Source organism: Balaenoptera musculus, chromosome 11 (genome assembly GCF_009873245.2).
Source record: "Balaenoptera musculus isolate JJ_BM4_2016_0621 chromosome 11, mBalMus1.pri.v3, whole genome shotgun sequence".
Classification (NCBI taxonomy): Eukaryota; Metazoa; Chordata; class Mammalia; order Artiodactyla; family Balaenopteridae; genus Balaenoptera; species Balaenoptera musculus.
The window spans coordinates 58290922-58305993 of record NC_045795.1 but is presented as its reverse complement, the minus strand read 5'-3'; the positions used below and the strand labels follow the sequence as shown (position 1 = coordinate 58305993).

The following is a 15072-nucleotide window of genomic DNA, read 5'->3' as shown; positions in this document are numbered from 1 at the left end:
CTCCTTACAGAAGCCGGAGTGATGTCTTGGTTTCATTTCCCTCAGGCAGACCCTGAGACCAGGATTCCACTGTGGTGGTTCCTCTGCAAGGGGACCCCAGGAAACACCTGTAGGGAAGAGGAAAGTGAGATGGAGGGAAGGCAGCCAACAAAGGGCGTGTCAACAAGCAGGTCACCACTGTGGGCGACTGGGGTTTAGTTCCACAGGAAAAGTCTGAGAAATGGTATAAAATACACGTTCAGAGTTAGCCCACAAAGAGGTGAGGGATGCGAGGTATTTATAGCCAAATCTCCCCTTGGTCTTTGGTTGAGGGCTCTTCCTGGAGGTGTTAATTCCCTGGCATTTGGAGAAAGCCCCTGGGCAAAGCTTACAGCAGCTGGAAGTTGGAGGGAGACCTCTGAAGTTCACAGACAACTGGTCAGGTAGAGAACATACCTCTTTTACGATTGTAAATCAGATTGTGTTACTTCCTCGTTACAATAAGGCAAAGCATCTCAACGCCCTCGGTATCAGGTTCTGCAAGGACCCACATGATCCAGCCCTGTCTGCTGTCTCTAGCCCCGCCTCTTGGCACGTGGCCTCGGTCGGTTTCTTCAGGTACAAGGGCCTCTAGCTCCGACGTGCCTCCGACTCCTCCTCCCCGGGCCTCAGCTCTCCTGACTCTACTTCCCCGTTGTTATCCTCTTTCTCCTTCGTGTTATCCTATCTATTTCCTTTCTGACTACCAGCACAGTATGTAAGTTTTACTTTATTTATTTGTTCATTTCTGTCTCTGTGTTTTGTTCACTACCACATCCCCAGCACCTAGCACAGGGCCAAGCTCTTGATTTGGTCCTAGATAAGCACTTGTTGAATGAGTGAATGAGTGGATGAATGGATGAACAAATCAATGAATGAATCCAGGGTCTCTGTATGACTTCCTATCTAGGTGCTGCTGTGTTCTGCTTCCTCAAATACCACTCCTTCCTCTAGACTGAAAAGAATCCCAAGGGCTTCTCTATTTCTTTTCGGGTCTGGTAGAGAATCTTAGAGGCAGAAAACAATGTGAGAGTCATTTGTCCAGCCCTTGCCTCTGGCACATAATTAACTTATGCATCCAGAACAGATGACAGCATAAAATGCTGCCTGACGTCCTCCACATCAGGTCCTGTGCCAGCACTTAGCATGTGTTGATGCATAACAGCCCTAGGGGGGTGCACAGTATTTTTAGCTCCTTTCCACAGGTGAGGAAACAGGTTTAGAAGGGCTAAGGAGCTTGCCCACAGTCACGAGGCCTTAAGTGTTGGAGCTGGGATCGAATCTAGTGCAGTTTGGCCATAGAGGGCATACCCTTGCCCTCTTTGCTGACTTAACTGACTCTGGAAAAGTCATTTCTTCTAGGTCTCTTCTGGGTAAGGCTGGCCCATTTCCTTCCTGGGGATCCGGGTTCAGTCATTTGTGATCCTGTGTGTGTTCCTTATTTTGAGTTCAAGTCTATGGTTCATGGCATCTCCTCTGGCTTGGGCTCCCTGGAACATCAGGTGTTGTGGCAATTAGAGAGGAGCCCAGATCCGTGACCACTGCCGACCTCTCAGGCTTCCAGCCGGTGACATGAACTATAATAGTAGCTACCGTTTATGGAGTGCCCACACATGAGCTCCTTCAAGTCCTACAACAGACCCAAGAGATGGGTGCTGCACTCCTCCCTCCTGCACAGATGGTGCAGCCAACGATGGAGGGGTGAAACAGCCCACCCGGACAAGGGTGTTTAAAGGGCGACATCAAGCATCTTTACATATGTTTAAAAGCAGGACCTCGACTAGGGTGAGGTGTGATGGGCAGAATTCTAAGATGGTCTCCAAGATAACCACCCCCCTTAGTGTTAACTCCTGTCCTTGAGTAAGAATGAGACCTGTGAATAGATGGAATATCATTTCAGTGATTAGGTTATCAATCAGTTAACTTTGGGTGTTTTTTTAAAATTGAAGTATAATTGACCTACAACACTATGTTAGTTCCAGGTGCACAGCATAGTGATTTGATATTTCTGTACATTACAAAATGATCACCAAGATAAGTCTAGTTTCCATCTGTCACCATACAAAGTTATTACAATATTGTTGAGGTTACTAATCAGTTAACTTTGAGTTAATCAAAAGAGAGATTCTCCTGGGTGGGCCTGAGCCAATCAGGAGAGTCTTTCAAAGATGAAGCATCAGAGAGATTTTCCTGAGGGCCTCGAGGAAGAAAGTAAACAGCCTCGCTATGAACTGCCTATGGGGAGGGGCGGCCTCTGGAAGGACCCTGAGATCTCGGGGAACATAGTCTTACAACCACGAGGAATGGTTTCTGCCAACAACCAGACTGAGCCCAGGAGGGGAGCCTGAGTTACAAAAGAGATGTAGCCCCGCCTTGAGTTCAGCCTGAGACCCTGGGCAGAGAAACCGGCAGAAACGGGAGGGGCTTCCGACCCACAGAAATTGAGTTAATGAGTCATTTTTTTAAAAATTAATTAATTAATTAATTAATTTATTTATTTATTTATTTATGGCTGTGTTGGGTCTTCGTTTCTGTGCGAGGGCTTTCTCTAGTTGTGGCAAGCGGGGGCCACTCTTCATCGCGGTGCGCGGGCCTCTCACTATCGCGGCCTCTCTTGTTGCGGAGCACAGGCTCCAGACGTGCAGGCTCAGTAATTGTGGCTCACGGGTCTAGTTGCTCCGTGGCATGTGGGATCTTCCCAGACCAGGGCTCGAACCCGTGTACCCTGCAGTGGCAGGCAGATTCTCAACCACTGCGCCACCAGGGAAGCCCAATGAGTCATTTTTAAGTGACTAAGCTTGTGGTCATTTGTTATGCAGCAATAGAAAGTGAGTTCATGAGGCAAGGGAGGGGCCCCAGGCGCAAACATTTTAAGAGTGCCCGTCTCAGGTGCTGAGCCTGCTGTGCATGTCCCTGACATCGAGAAGCACTTTCTTCTGCCTCACCCTCGTCCTGCCTCTTTTTAGAGTTTTTTTTTAATCGTTCATATCCTTTGCCCCATTTTCTGTTGGATTGTTGGTCTCTTTCTTAATGACTTTAAGAGCTTCATATAGATTAAGGAAATTAGTCTTTTGTTTTCATTGCATTGTAATATTTCTCTCAGGTTCCATTGTCAATTAAACTTTGTTTCTAGTCTTTCGGCCGTGCAGAAATTTAAAAATTTTTTTAGTGTTGTTTACATTATCAGGTTTTTCTTTTATGATTTCTAGGTTAGTGTATTATGTTTTAAAGGGCCATCCTCATTTCAGGGTTATTTAAAAAATTCTCCCATGTGTTTACATATATTTTTGATCCATCTGGAAGTTATTTTGGAATAAGGGATCAGGTGCAAAACAATGACTTTTTTTTTCAGATGGCAACCCAAATGTCCCAGCACCATTTGTTGAAAAATCATTCTTTCCCCCAATTTGAAATGCTGTCTTTATCATATAGCCGATTTCCATATGTACTAAAGTCTATTTCTGGACTCTTCTGTTCCAGTAAAGGGTCTGTCTATTTATGTGTCAGAATCACACTGTTTTAATGATCATGCTTTATATTTTAAGTTAATAACTGGGAGTGCTCGGTCTTTCTCATTGCTCTTTTTTAAGATTTTTCTGATATTCTTGCATACTATTCTTCTGTGAAATTAAGAGCCAGCTTGTTACTTCCTTTGCCTTCCCAAGTCCTTTTGGGACTTTACTGGAATCAAATTAAATTTGCATGGACTAATGAGAGAATTTACATCCTAAAATACGGGGTCATTCTAGCCAAGAACAGGCTATGTCTTTCCATTTATTCCTGTTCTGCAGAAGCATCTTGACGTTTTCTTGAGCTCGATCTTCACTTCCATGTTGGGGTGATACTGTTATTTCATCTTCTTGTGACCACTGAAAATGGCCTCTTTCCTTCCATTATATTGTTACTGACCTGGGTTCTTGGACTCTTTAATCAATAGAAAATTTTTTTTAACATCTTTATTGGAGTATAATTGCTTTACAATGGTGTGTTAGTTTCTGCTTTATAATAAAGTGAATCAGCTATACATATACAACGAAAAGACAACCTTCAGAATGGGAGAAAATATTTGCAAACGAAGCAACCGACAAAGGATTAATCTCCAAAATATACAAGCAGCTCATGCAGCTCAATATCAAAAAAACAAACAACCCAATCCAAAAATGGACAGAAGACCTAAATTAATAGAAATTGATAAGAAGTCAGATGAGAAATTCAGGCAAGGCTTTATTGGAGCTCGTGCTGTGGCACACGGGAGCGAAAACAAGAAACAGGTGCCCTTGCTCTCTTCCCAAGGCGAGGGCGAGCTGTTCCCTTAAATGGGTGAGGCTGGGGGCGGATGGGTGGGTTGGACAGGAGGCGTAGCTTAGGTGGTCTGCACACCCCCTTGGTGGTGCTGTGTGCAGGGATCATGTGCACGGGGGCCCTGCTTTTGCTCCCGGCACCTCAGAAGTGGCAGTTAGTTTGTGACCTTTTTGTATCTTAGTGTTCATAATTTGCCCCACTGAGCCTGTGTGCAGTTATTTTTAGTCCCTTATAGTTTCTTTGTATTGCAAGCACTCTGGTAAAGGGTCCCAGGTCCCAGCCTATCTCAATATGTTCTGGCCCGTAGCTCTTGGCCTGTGTGAAGGCTATTATTTTTGTGTCACAGTTGGTTACTGGCCTCTTGCCCACCTCGTACTGCTTCTAACAGTGGCTTGGTTTATCCCCTGGGTTTTCCAAGTATACGATCATTTCTTCTGTAATGAATGCACTTTGTCTTCTCATTGCCTCTTCTTTCTTTCTTCTTACCTCACTACAATTGTGGTGCCTCTAGATTAATGGTAAATAGTAATGGGATGATGGACTTGACTTGTTTCTATTTGGGACAATTTCTAGTGTTTTGCCATTAAACATCATGTTGGCTTTTGACTGAAGAACTATTTGCTATTCTTGCTTTATTAAGAGTTTTTCTTGTCAGGAATGGGTGTAAAAATTATATCCAATGCCCTTTGAGTGTCCATGGAGGAGCTCACAATACTCCCCCCTCTAGTGTATTGATATGGGGACTTTTTGTGAGAGGTGTTCCCATGGTGACTCATCCCAGTTTTCTTGATTGGAACCTATTTACTGTGGCGGATTCATCTTCTCATGGCTGCTGGGTTTTGTGTTGATGTTTAAAATGTAGGGTGATCTACAGACGTCTTTTTAGATAAGGTCTAGCTCTTCTCAGACCATCTCCTCAAAGCCCACCAGGCAGTCTATTCACCCACATCCAGAGCTGGTGCTGAGACCTCTGGCCTCAGGCTTGGGGCAGATGAGGCATCCAGATGTTCCTCCCCAGGGCCTCCGGGAAGGTTGCCCTCTGTCAGGACACAAGGGGAGCACTGCAGAGGGGGTCATCAGAGGAGAGAAAGAGTCAGTGCCGAGTAACCCTTCCTCCCCCACTCCTGACCTCCCCAAAGCCTCACGAATTCTTTAACAGGCAGCCAGTCAGTGTGGGGCCAGCCTGCTGCCCTCCTTGGACAGAGGTGCTGCCACTCTGGGGCAATCTGGCAGTGAGCTGGCCCGGCCAAGAGCCACCCTTTCCATCCAGAAGAACCTGGGCCTGTGACTGTCCCCAGGTGGGGGGGAGGGTCCTGCATAAGGGGCAGGGCCACCAGGGACAGCAGGCAGTTCTTCTGGAATCCACCAGACTCAGATCAGGCACTGGCTGAGGAACGCGTCTTGGCCCAGGAGCCTGGTGGATGGGTTAGAGGACTCGGGCCACCCCTCGTGCCCTGTGCTGGGTTCCTCCCAGACCTCCCCTCCCCACAGCTGGGCCTGGTGTCCCTCTCGGCAGACTGCAGTGTCTTGTCCCACCAGCTGTCCTGTTTGGGGGCCCCAGAGCCAGGCCTCCCCCTGAAGCCTTCTGTTGTTGGTATCCTGGGCAGGGATGTAGGGCTCACCTGACGGGCAGGCTTTCAGTGATCAGTCCTCATGTGAAGCACCCCCCGACCCCAGCCCCAGATCCTTCCTGCTGTCAGCCAGCCATGTGCTTCATTCATTCATCCTTTCACTCAAAAAACCTCAACTGAGTCTCGTTGTGCAAAACAAGTGCTGGGGATCAGGTTGAACCACATCTTCTTCTTTGCATTGGGGAGCTTGTACTCTCTGGTGCCAAAAAACATGTACCTGCCACCCAGTCTGACTCAGTGGTCAGAGCCAGACTGCCTGGGTCTGAGTCTAGGCGCCACCGCTTTCTTTCTTTTTTTTTGGCTGCGTGGGCATGTGGGGTCTTAGTGTGGTGTGTGGGATCTTAGTTCCCTGACCAGGGATCGAACCCGTGCCCTCTGCGTTGGAAGCATGGAGTCTTAACCACTGGATTGCCAGGGAAGTCCCTAGGTGCCACCACTTTCGCTCTGTGAGACCCTAGGCACGTTACTAGCCTCTGTGACTCAGTTCCCTCATCTTTGAAATGGGGATAATAACCGTATCTGCCTCCTGGCTGCTGGGAGGGGTTAAATGAGTGGTGATGGATAAAGCACTCAGAGCAGTACCCAGCACAGAGTAAGGGCTTCACGACTGTTTAACTAGAATTAAACAAAAACTTCACGATCATCCAACTCTGCTAGGTTCATCAGAAAACCAAAACTGCAAAGGATTATCATTTTTTCTTGGTAACTCCTCATTTTTTCAAAAAGGAGAAAAAAAATCAAATCCTGAAGCGATTTGGGAATGAAGCTTAAGCTTGGTCCTGCTTGACTACTGCAGTTTAAACTGAATTTCTCTTCAGTGGAAAAAAGTTCCCAGACAGCGTGGCAAATTAATCACACTGGCAACTGCGCCTGGCCAGCCCCTTCCTGTTCAGCATTCAAATGGGTGTAGATTTGGGGACGCCAGCGCCGCCTGTATTGTATGGGCTGTTATTCCTTGTAGCTTCCAGCATTTCAACTTGCAACGCTGCAGCGAGTTGAAATCTGCACAGGGTCAGGGAGCGTTTGGCAGGAGGAAGGGGGTTTGGCTGGCTGTGCATCAGGCATCACGTGAAATCCAGAGCAGTTACTGTATTTCAGTCTTGCTAGAACTGTCCTGGCATTTATTCTCCCAGCCAAAGAGGACTTGGTAGGTAGTGTCCATCTCAGATTTGTCTGCACTCCAGAAACCAGGCCTGCACGTAGAAGAGAGTGGCTAGATTGTCATGACGCTGCTTTATTTCAGACTCTGGTTCTCAGGCCTATAACTGGGGTGGGGCCGGGGCTTCTGGAGGGAGGAACCCCTGAGATTCCTCCAGGCCTTTGGGCCTGTCCCTTCCAGGGCTCTCCAGGACAACCACCCTTGCTTTGTTTACATCATCACCTTGTGTGGTCCTCAGTGAGGTCCTGAGGGAGTATCACTGCCCCACTTTGTGGATGAGAAAACTGAGGCGTAGCGGGGTTAACTAACTTCCTTAGGTCATGGAGTTAGGACACAGTGGAGCCACGATTCACCCCCAGATCTACTGGGCTCCAAACCAGGGTGACAGACATGGCCCAGATTGTAGGCCAAATTCCCCTCTCTGCGTTTCTGTATGGCCCATGAGCTAAGAATGGTTCTAGCATTTTTAAGTGGTTGAAAAGATCAAAAGAAGAATATTTTGTGACATATAAAAATTATATGAAATTAAAATGTCAGTGTATGTAAATAAAGGTTTTTTGGAACATAGCTATGACCATTTGTTTGCATATTATCTAGAATACGTACAACATGCACTACAGAAGCAGAGGTGGGTAGTCGTGACAGAGACCGTATGGCCTCCAAAGCCTAAAGAATTTACTGTCTGGCCCTTTATAGAAAAAGCTTGCCGACCTCTGTTCTAAACCTCTGTGTGGGCAGCCTCAGAAGGCTCCTGCTGAGGAAGGCGTGTGTGTGAATGCACGGAGGAGGACCACCCTCACCCGCTAAGTTCTAGGACCATATGGAGAAAGATGGGGGCGTGATACTAGCTTCAGGTGGATTTAAAAATAGTTGGAGGGCTGGGAGGTCTCTGGGCCGCGCCGCAGGGCTCCGTCCTCAGCCCTGTCCCGGTCAACGCTTCTATTACGAGCCTGAGTGAGGACATTGGGGCTCCGGTGGACCCAGCTGATCGCTCCCGTTCCTTCTGCACAGAGCCCTGGCGTGATTCACCTTCCCCCCATGCCTGGGCTCGGAGGTCTGTGCACCCCCGGCTGCCACTGGACCAGGGATGATCCTGTGTCCAAATATGGTCCAGTCAGGCTGAAAGGAAGGACTTCTATTCCATGATTGTTGGGGGACAGCTTCCTTTTCTCTCCTCGCCTCCCCGCCCCTCCCTCCCTCCCTTCCTGTGTCTCTATCTCCTTCTCTCTAGACATGAACAAGGAAAAACATACCCGCAACAGCCACCTGCAGGCTTCCTGAGACAACAAAGGGATGTCCTTAACATTGTGCGGGTATAGTGAGAAGCAGAAAGAAACCCGAGTCCTTACCGTGACAGTAGGAGCTGCTAAATCCCCCAGCCTACCCTATCACGAGACTTCCTGCGGTAGATGATCTTAATTTCCCCTACGGTTAAAGCCCTTTTGAGCCAGGCTTTTCTATTACTTGTAATTGTTGTTATGCAAAGTCTGGGAGACCAAAGCAGTGACTGTGTGCGCCGGGGGCTCATTCATGGGCTCGCTGCCTGGACAGGACTCTTGGCCGTTTGCTCCCGGCCAAGCTGGGTCTGTCCTCCAGCTTTGGGACAGTAGTTGGGACTGTTTAACACTGTCTCATTTCTGGACTCTGGTTTTGTGAGGTTGATTGGTGAATAGAACTATAGTTATTTTCTGGCTTGTGTAGAAGGAAATCAATTTTGTATTTCTTCAGAACACATGAGAGTTTCCTACAAAGGGAGATGGAAGTGGAGGGAGACCTTTTCCGGCCAGCGCTGAGCTGGGGCTGAGTGGGCTGCGAGGTGGCTGGCCCGGCTTTGATGAGTGCCGCATCCTGGGGGTCATAGGTTGTGTCGTCCCCCCAACCCTGCCCCCGTCCCCTCTGCCATGTGTGGAGGGGGTTGGCTGCATGTGGCAGAGGGAGGCACGATGGTGGTGCTGGCTAAAGCTGGATCAGGTCTGCGGCTTGGGTTGGCAGAACAGCGGCCACGGAAGATGGGTGTGGACCATCCAGACAGCCCCAATGCCTGCTGCTGCCTCAGTTGTTGTCGTGGAGGAGGATGATGGGCTCTGAGACTTCTGGTTCCTCCTCTTCCTCCTTCACAGTTTTGAAAGCTCTTCTCCAGCCTTGACTAGTGTAATGATGGGGACCCCACTTGACCTCTAACTGGCTCACCCTTCCTGACCTTCAGGGAAGCAGGGCAGGATAACAGAGGGCACTGGGCTCAAGCCAGGCAGACCTCGGTTCAAATCCCAGCTGTACTGCTTTCACATGTATGACCTTGGGCAAGTCTGGGGTCAGTGTCCCCCTGTGTAAATGGGGACAATAATGTTTCTCTTGCAAGGCTGCTGTGAGGAGTGGGTGAGATAGAGATGCGGCAGTGGTGCTGGTCATCTGAGTGATGTCTTCTGACCCCACCAATTCTCCAACTCCAACTGGGTGTACAATTTGATTCTGACACTATCCACCTGGACTCAGTGTCAGATCCCACAAGTGAAGGGCTCATTCCCACAAGACTGCTGATTCAGACGCCAGTCACAAATCCTGGGCCACCCGGACTTCTGACCAACTGGCTATAAATTGGGGGTTCTCATGACCCCCTCCTCATGTTTAATAATTTGCTAGAATGGCTCATAGAACTCAGGAAAACACTTTACTTATGTGTACTGGTTTATTACAAAGGATGTAAGTGAACCGTCAGTTGAAGAGGTACATGGGGTGAGGTCTGGAAGGGTCCCAAGTATACAACCCTGTATGTTCTCATGGAGTCGGGGTACATCACCTTCCTGGCATGTGGGTGTGTTCTCCAACCTGGAAGCTCCCCAAATCTCACTGTTCAAGAGTTTTTATAACCCAGTTTCCAGCTCTCCTACTCTTCCCAGAGGTTGGAGTGTAGGGTTGAAAGTTCTACTCTCTACATGTCTATCTGGCAACCAGCCTGAAGTTATCTAAGGGCTCCCCTGAGTCACCTTATTAAACTCTGATATGGTCAGAGGGTTTATTATGAATAACAGAAGACACTCATATCACTGAGCAAATTGCAGGGGTTTTAGGAGCTCTGTGCCAGGAGCCAGGGACAGAGACCATATTTCTTATTAAATCACGTCATGATCATCTCTGAGGGAGCGTCATCGCTCCCATTTTAGGCATCCAGTGTAAGAGGAGCCAGGAACAGGAATGCTCTCCTTCCTGACTTTGATTCAGGCCTCCTGCAGGGTGAAAGCACTGTCCTAGAGGCAGGAGCTGCCTGGATGGTCATTAAAAGATTTTTATCTCTGTGAAGGGAGGAATCCCTGATGTAGCATTTGCTGATTAAAGAAAAAGTGGTCATGTGTGGGTCTCCCCAGGTAGACCAGACAGTCAGCCCCAGGCTGGAGCTCAGGGCCCGTGGCAGAGACTAAGCAGTGAATGTTGGGTGGAAATCCACGCAGTGTGAGCAGGCAATCCTGGTGCAGGGCAGGCTGGCTGAGGAGCAGGCAGAAGCCCCATCACAGCCGGAGGCCAGCAGCAGAGCTGACCAGCGCCAAGATCCCTGAGGACGGCCCCCAGCGTGTGGCCCCAGGGCTCCGGCGGCCCAAGTGCTGGGCCCTCAGAGGACGGTGTCCCCACAGGTCCACGACCGCCTGGATCGCTACTGCTGCGGCTTCGAGCCCGAGCCCTCGGACCCCTGTGTGGAAGAGAGGCTCCGAGAGAAATGCCGGAACCCGGGGGAGCTGCGGCTGGTCCACATCTTGGTATGTCCCCAGGTCGCCCCAGACTCAGGTCTTCCTGTCTCCATCAGCAGGTGCTGTTGGCAAGTGTCAGAGATCACGTGACCTTGGGGTGTCCCAATCCTGTTCTTTTCAGCAACAGAACCCTTTAAATGTTTTCAGGAAGCCTTAATATATAGAACTGACACAGGTGGAGCTTTGGGGATGTGGTTTAGGTAGGTATGGGGTGTGGGCTGGAGCTGTTGTCACTAACTCCTCTGAGCCCTGAAGACTCCGGGGACGCCCTGAGGCTCCAGGAAGCAGAGTGTGATAACTGTGTGTCTAGTAGGACATCCTCAATGTGCCAGTAAATATGGAAATTGGGGCCTGGAGCGGGGAAGGGGGCTTCCCAAGCTGCATGTCTGGTTGGTGGCAGTGACAGGGCACTCTCCTGGCCCCTGACAGCTCACAGGCTGGGGCCGTTGGAGGAACACTGTGCTGCCTCCTGTGGAAACTACAGCCCAGGGTGGGAAGCCATGTGCCGAGGCCATCGGTGAGAGGCTGGTGGGGCAGAACAGCCACTTCTCCTGCACGAGGAGCAAAGTGCCACCCCGGGGAAGGGCTGCTCTGTCTTCCCCCAGTGAGGCTGGTGTCCTCACCGCCTCACCTTGGCCAGCTGCTTTGGAGGGTAGCCGTCAGATGCTGCCCTGGGCTGAGCGTCAGGCAGCCCCACCAGCCCGCAGGCCAGGGCTGCCTCGTGGTGCTGCTGGGTGTTGGGAACTCTCCCTCCCCTGCCCCAGAGCCACCTCTCTCCTTCCCCAGTAAAAGGCAAATATGCCTGGGAGAGGAAGGGCTTTTATATCCATCCTTTACCCCTGGTGGGCAGCTGTCTCACAGATCCTTCCCGATAGCAGTTTTTGGAGGGAGGAGTCATCGGGTTTCGAGAAATAGATGATCCCTGGTGTGCGCAGGGGGGTGAGAGGTAGAAGAAGCAGAGAGAGGGGAAGCTGAGGTCCTGAAGACAAAAGTTCATAATTGAAGCCCAGGTTGCTGAAGAGAATTATGGGAAACTACCAGGGAATCTTGGCGAACGTGTAGGAGTGGAGTGTGTGCATGGGGGTGGGAGTAGGGGGCCGGAAGAGATGGCCTCCTGTTCCCACCATGCCAGAGCTTTAAGGTGCTAAAGAATTCCCTGCTGCTGATTTTAGTTTTGAAGAGTTTTCGGAGGCCCTAAAACTGTGGGGACAGTGGATGGGCAGTGCTCCCTGAGGATGGAGGGTGTCTTGTGTCCTCGCTGATGCTCAGGGGAACGCCCGGGACGGGCACAGGGGGCACGTGGGCGGGCACGCGTGTGTGAGGGTGCACGTGTGCGATACATCCGCAGCCTCAGCCCCTGGGTGGGCTATCTCTGCCCCTTCCCATTCCCACCCGTGCTCCTCACCCCTTCGGCCACCAGAACAGGAATCAGTCCCTCTGCCTTGCAATTTTGCAGAAGGTGCTGTGGCTTGTGCCTGCGGGTCCAGGTTTGAACCAGCCAGCTACTTATTAGCTGTGTGAGCTTATGCAAATTACTTCTTTGTGCCTCTGTTTCTGTAAAATGAAGCTGATATCAGTGGCCACCTCCCAAGGTTGCTGGGAGGGTTCGCTGAGAGGGTGCCTGGATTCCCTAAGCACGGCAGCGGCATGGGGTGAGCTCACTGCTCAGTGCGAGGGGACCATCTGGGCGAGTAGCAGGGTGGGCGGTGGGACTGACAGCTCAGGGCCCCCCAAGCTGCTGAGCCCCAACAGAGTCCAGGGGCACCAGCTAGGCTGTTCCCTGACTCTCCTCTGTCTCTGTCCGTGTTCTTGCCTGAGGTCCGGAGCAGTGATCTCTCTCATCTGGTCTACATCGATAACGCCGGCAACCTTCAGCACCCGGAGCACAGGCTGAATTTCCGGCTGCTGGAGGGCATCGACGGGTGAGGGTCAGAGCGGTTGGGTGGAGGTTCAGGGGCTGAGGCTTGATGGCCCTGCTGGAGACCTTGAACTGTGGCTCCAGAGAAGTCCACAGTCCACCAGGCAAAAGCTGCTGGATGAGCCTCAGAAGGGGCTGAGGAGTCCTGGGAAAGCTGAGGGGATACAGCCAGCAGGCCCTTCAAGTCCATGATGGGCTGCCCCCTCCCCAGTATCCAGAGGGCCTCCTGGCCCTGCACAACATGGGCTGCCCTGCTGGGGAGTGGGCAGGCTGGCCCTTCCCTGGCAGGGAGCTAGCCTGGGAGCCACCTTCCCTGCTCACACCTGCAGCGGCTGGGCCTTCCTAGGGCTCCTCCTCACTTCACCCGGGCCAGCAGAGTGGATTCACCCACTCAGGGGGGTGGGACCCATCGAAAGCTCTATCCCCTGCCTGCTGTCACAGCAGAGCGGGTGGAAGGGTTCCTGGATAACTGGTCAGCAGGTGGCCCCGGAGACTTTGCGGGCTGGCTTTGTGGGTCCCCAGCTGTGCAAGTTCTGGCCGACTGGCCTGGCCTTTCACGGAAACTCTCTGAGATGGCTTTTGCTCTTCCTTTCTGTTATGGGACTGGGGGACCTTCCTCCAGGTTTCCTGAGTCTGTCGTGAAGGTTCTCGCATCAGGGTGTCTACAGAATATGCTGCTCAAGTCACTGCAGACAGACCCGGTGTTCTGGGAAAGCCAAGGCGGGCAACAAGGCCTACAGCGGGTCCTCCAGACCCTGGAGCGGCGAGGACAGGTCCTGCTGAGCTACATCCGGACGCACAACCTGACACTCTTCAGGGACGAGGGCCCGTAAGCCCCCCACGGTCTGGGCGGGACTCTCACCTCACTGCAGGGGGAAGAAGGGGGGGGGGCATCTCACGACATGACCTGAGTGGATAAGCCCATCCTCACGGCCACATTTTCTTGGGTTCACCCGTCTTGAAGACAAAAGGGAAAAGCCAGAAATCAGGAGGGCACCATGGATTCCACAGGACGTGTCATCTGCTTGGGATGGTGGAGGAGGTGGTGGGTGTTGGGTTTTCAGTCTCTTCACATTCTTTTCTGCCTGCTCAGCTCTGGCTGCTTACTCCCTTGCACCAATAAATACACAAGAATGTTCTATGAACTGCTCCAGGTGCTGTAAAGTCATGCATTCCACATGCACATGCGGAGCTGGGCAACTCTGTGTGTGTGTGTGTGTGTGTGTGTGTGTGTGTGTGTAGAGGTGTGTAGGTAGTTGTGCATGTGTGGTATGTGTGTATGCCCACATGCACACATGAGATGAGCCTGATAAAGGATCTTCACAGAGTTGTACTTGTGGCCCAGAACTGCTCTGGCTGAAAGTGAACTCAGGTCCAAGAAATGAAGCACTAAGCATTTTGTCTTTATAGGCTTTAGATGTTCAATCCTTATTCACTTATGTTTTTGGTTTAAGAATTATGAAAGTAATACATGCTCACTAAAAACAGATTCATAAATAATAGAAGCATATAAGATAAAAAGTGAGAGTTCCAGAAACCCCCTAGAGATGTGATACGCATTTTATTCACACTCACACTGCACGCAAATGAAAATATAATAAAGTAGGGTATCTTTGTTTGTCAACTCACTATTTGTACTTTACTATATTTACTATGTTCTGTATCCGCCATCTGGGTTGACCCAATTCTTACTCATGACTGCATGGAACTCCCAGGCAGGGATGTGTCATATTTCATTTAGCTGTTCTCATTATGATGAACATTTAGATGGCTCAGACTTTTCACCAATTCTGGACAATGCTGCCATGAACATCTTTGCATGGTGTGCAAGTATTTTTGCTAGCTAGGTTTCTATGGGTGGGTTTCTGCATCAAAGTATATGGGCATTCTTTATTTTCAGAGAAACTGCCAAATTCCCTCCAAAATGGTGGTGTCAATTTACGCTCCTACACAGAGGGTAGGGGACTAATTGTTTTCCCATCAACACTTGCTATTCTCAAACTTTTTGTTTTTAATTCATCTGATAGGGAAACCTATTTTTAATTTTCATTTTTTATTGAAGTATAGTTGATTTACAATATTGTGTTAATTTCAGGTATACAGCAAAGTGATTCAGTTATATATCTATAGTTTCAGATTATTTTCCATTATAGGTTATACAAGATATTGAATATTGTTCCCTGTGTTATACAGTAAATCCTTGTTGCTTATGAGTTTTATGTATAATAGTTTGTATCTGTTAATCCCAAACTCCTAATTTATCCCTCCCCATCCCTGTTCGCCTTTGGTAACCGTAAGTTTGTT

General features: G+C 49.9%; 1 protein-coding gene across 4 annotated transcripts in view; it reads left to right on the top strand.

The window, feature by feature from the left end:
• GASK1A (golgi associated kinase 1A) overlaps positions 1-13909 on the top strand; it is an 85907-nt gene extending 71998 nt beyond the window's left edge. For all 4 annotated transcript variants that reach the window (XM_036870459.1, XM_036870461.1, XM_036870458.1 and 1 more), the window contains 3 exons: positions 10737-10859; positions 12669-12772; positions 13391-13909. In XM_036870459.1, coding sequence (XP_036726354.1) covers positions 10737-10859; positions 12669-12772; positions 13391-13601 — 438 coding nt within the window. In that variant the 3' untranslated portion in view covers positions 13602-13909. The remainder of the gene's footprint in view (positions 1-10736; positions 10860-12668; positions 12773-13390) is intronic.
• The last annotated feature ends 1163 nt before the right edge of the window (positions 13910-15072 follow it).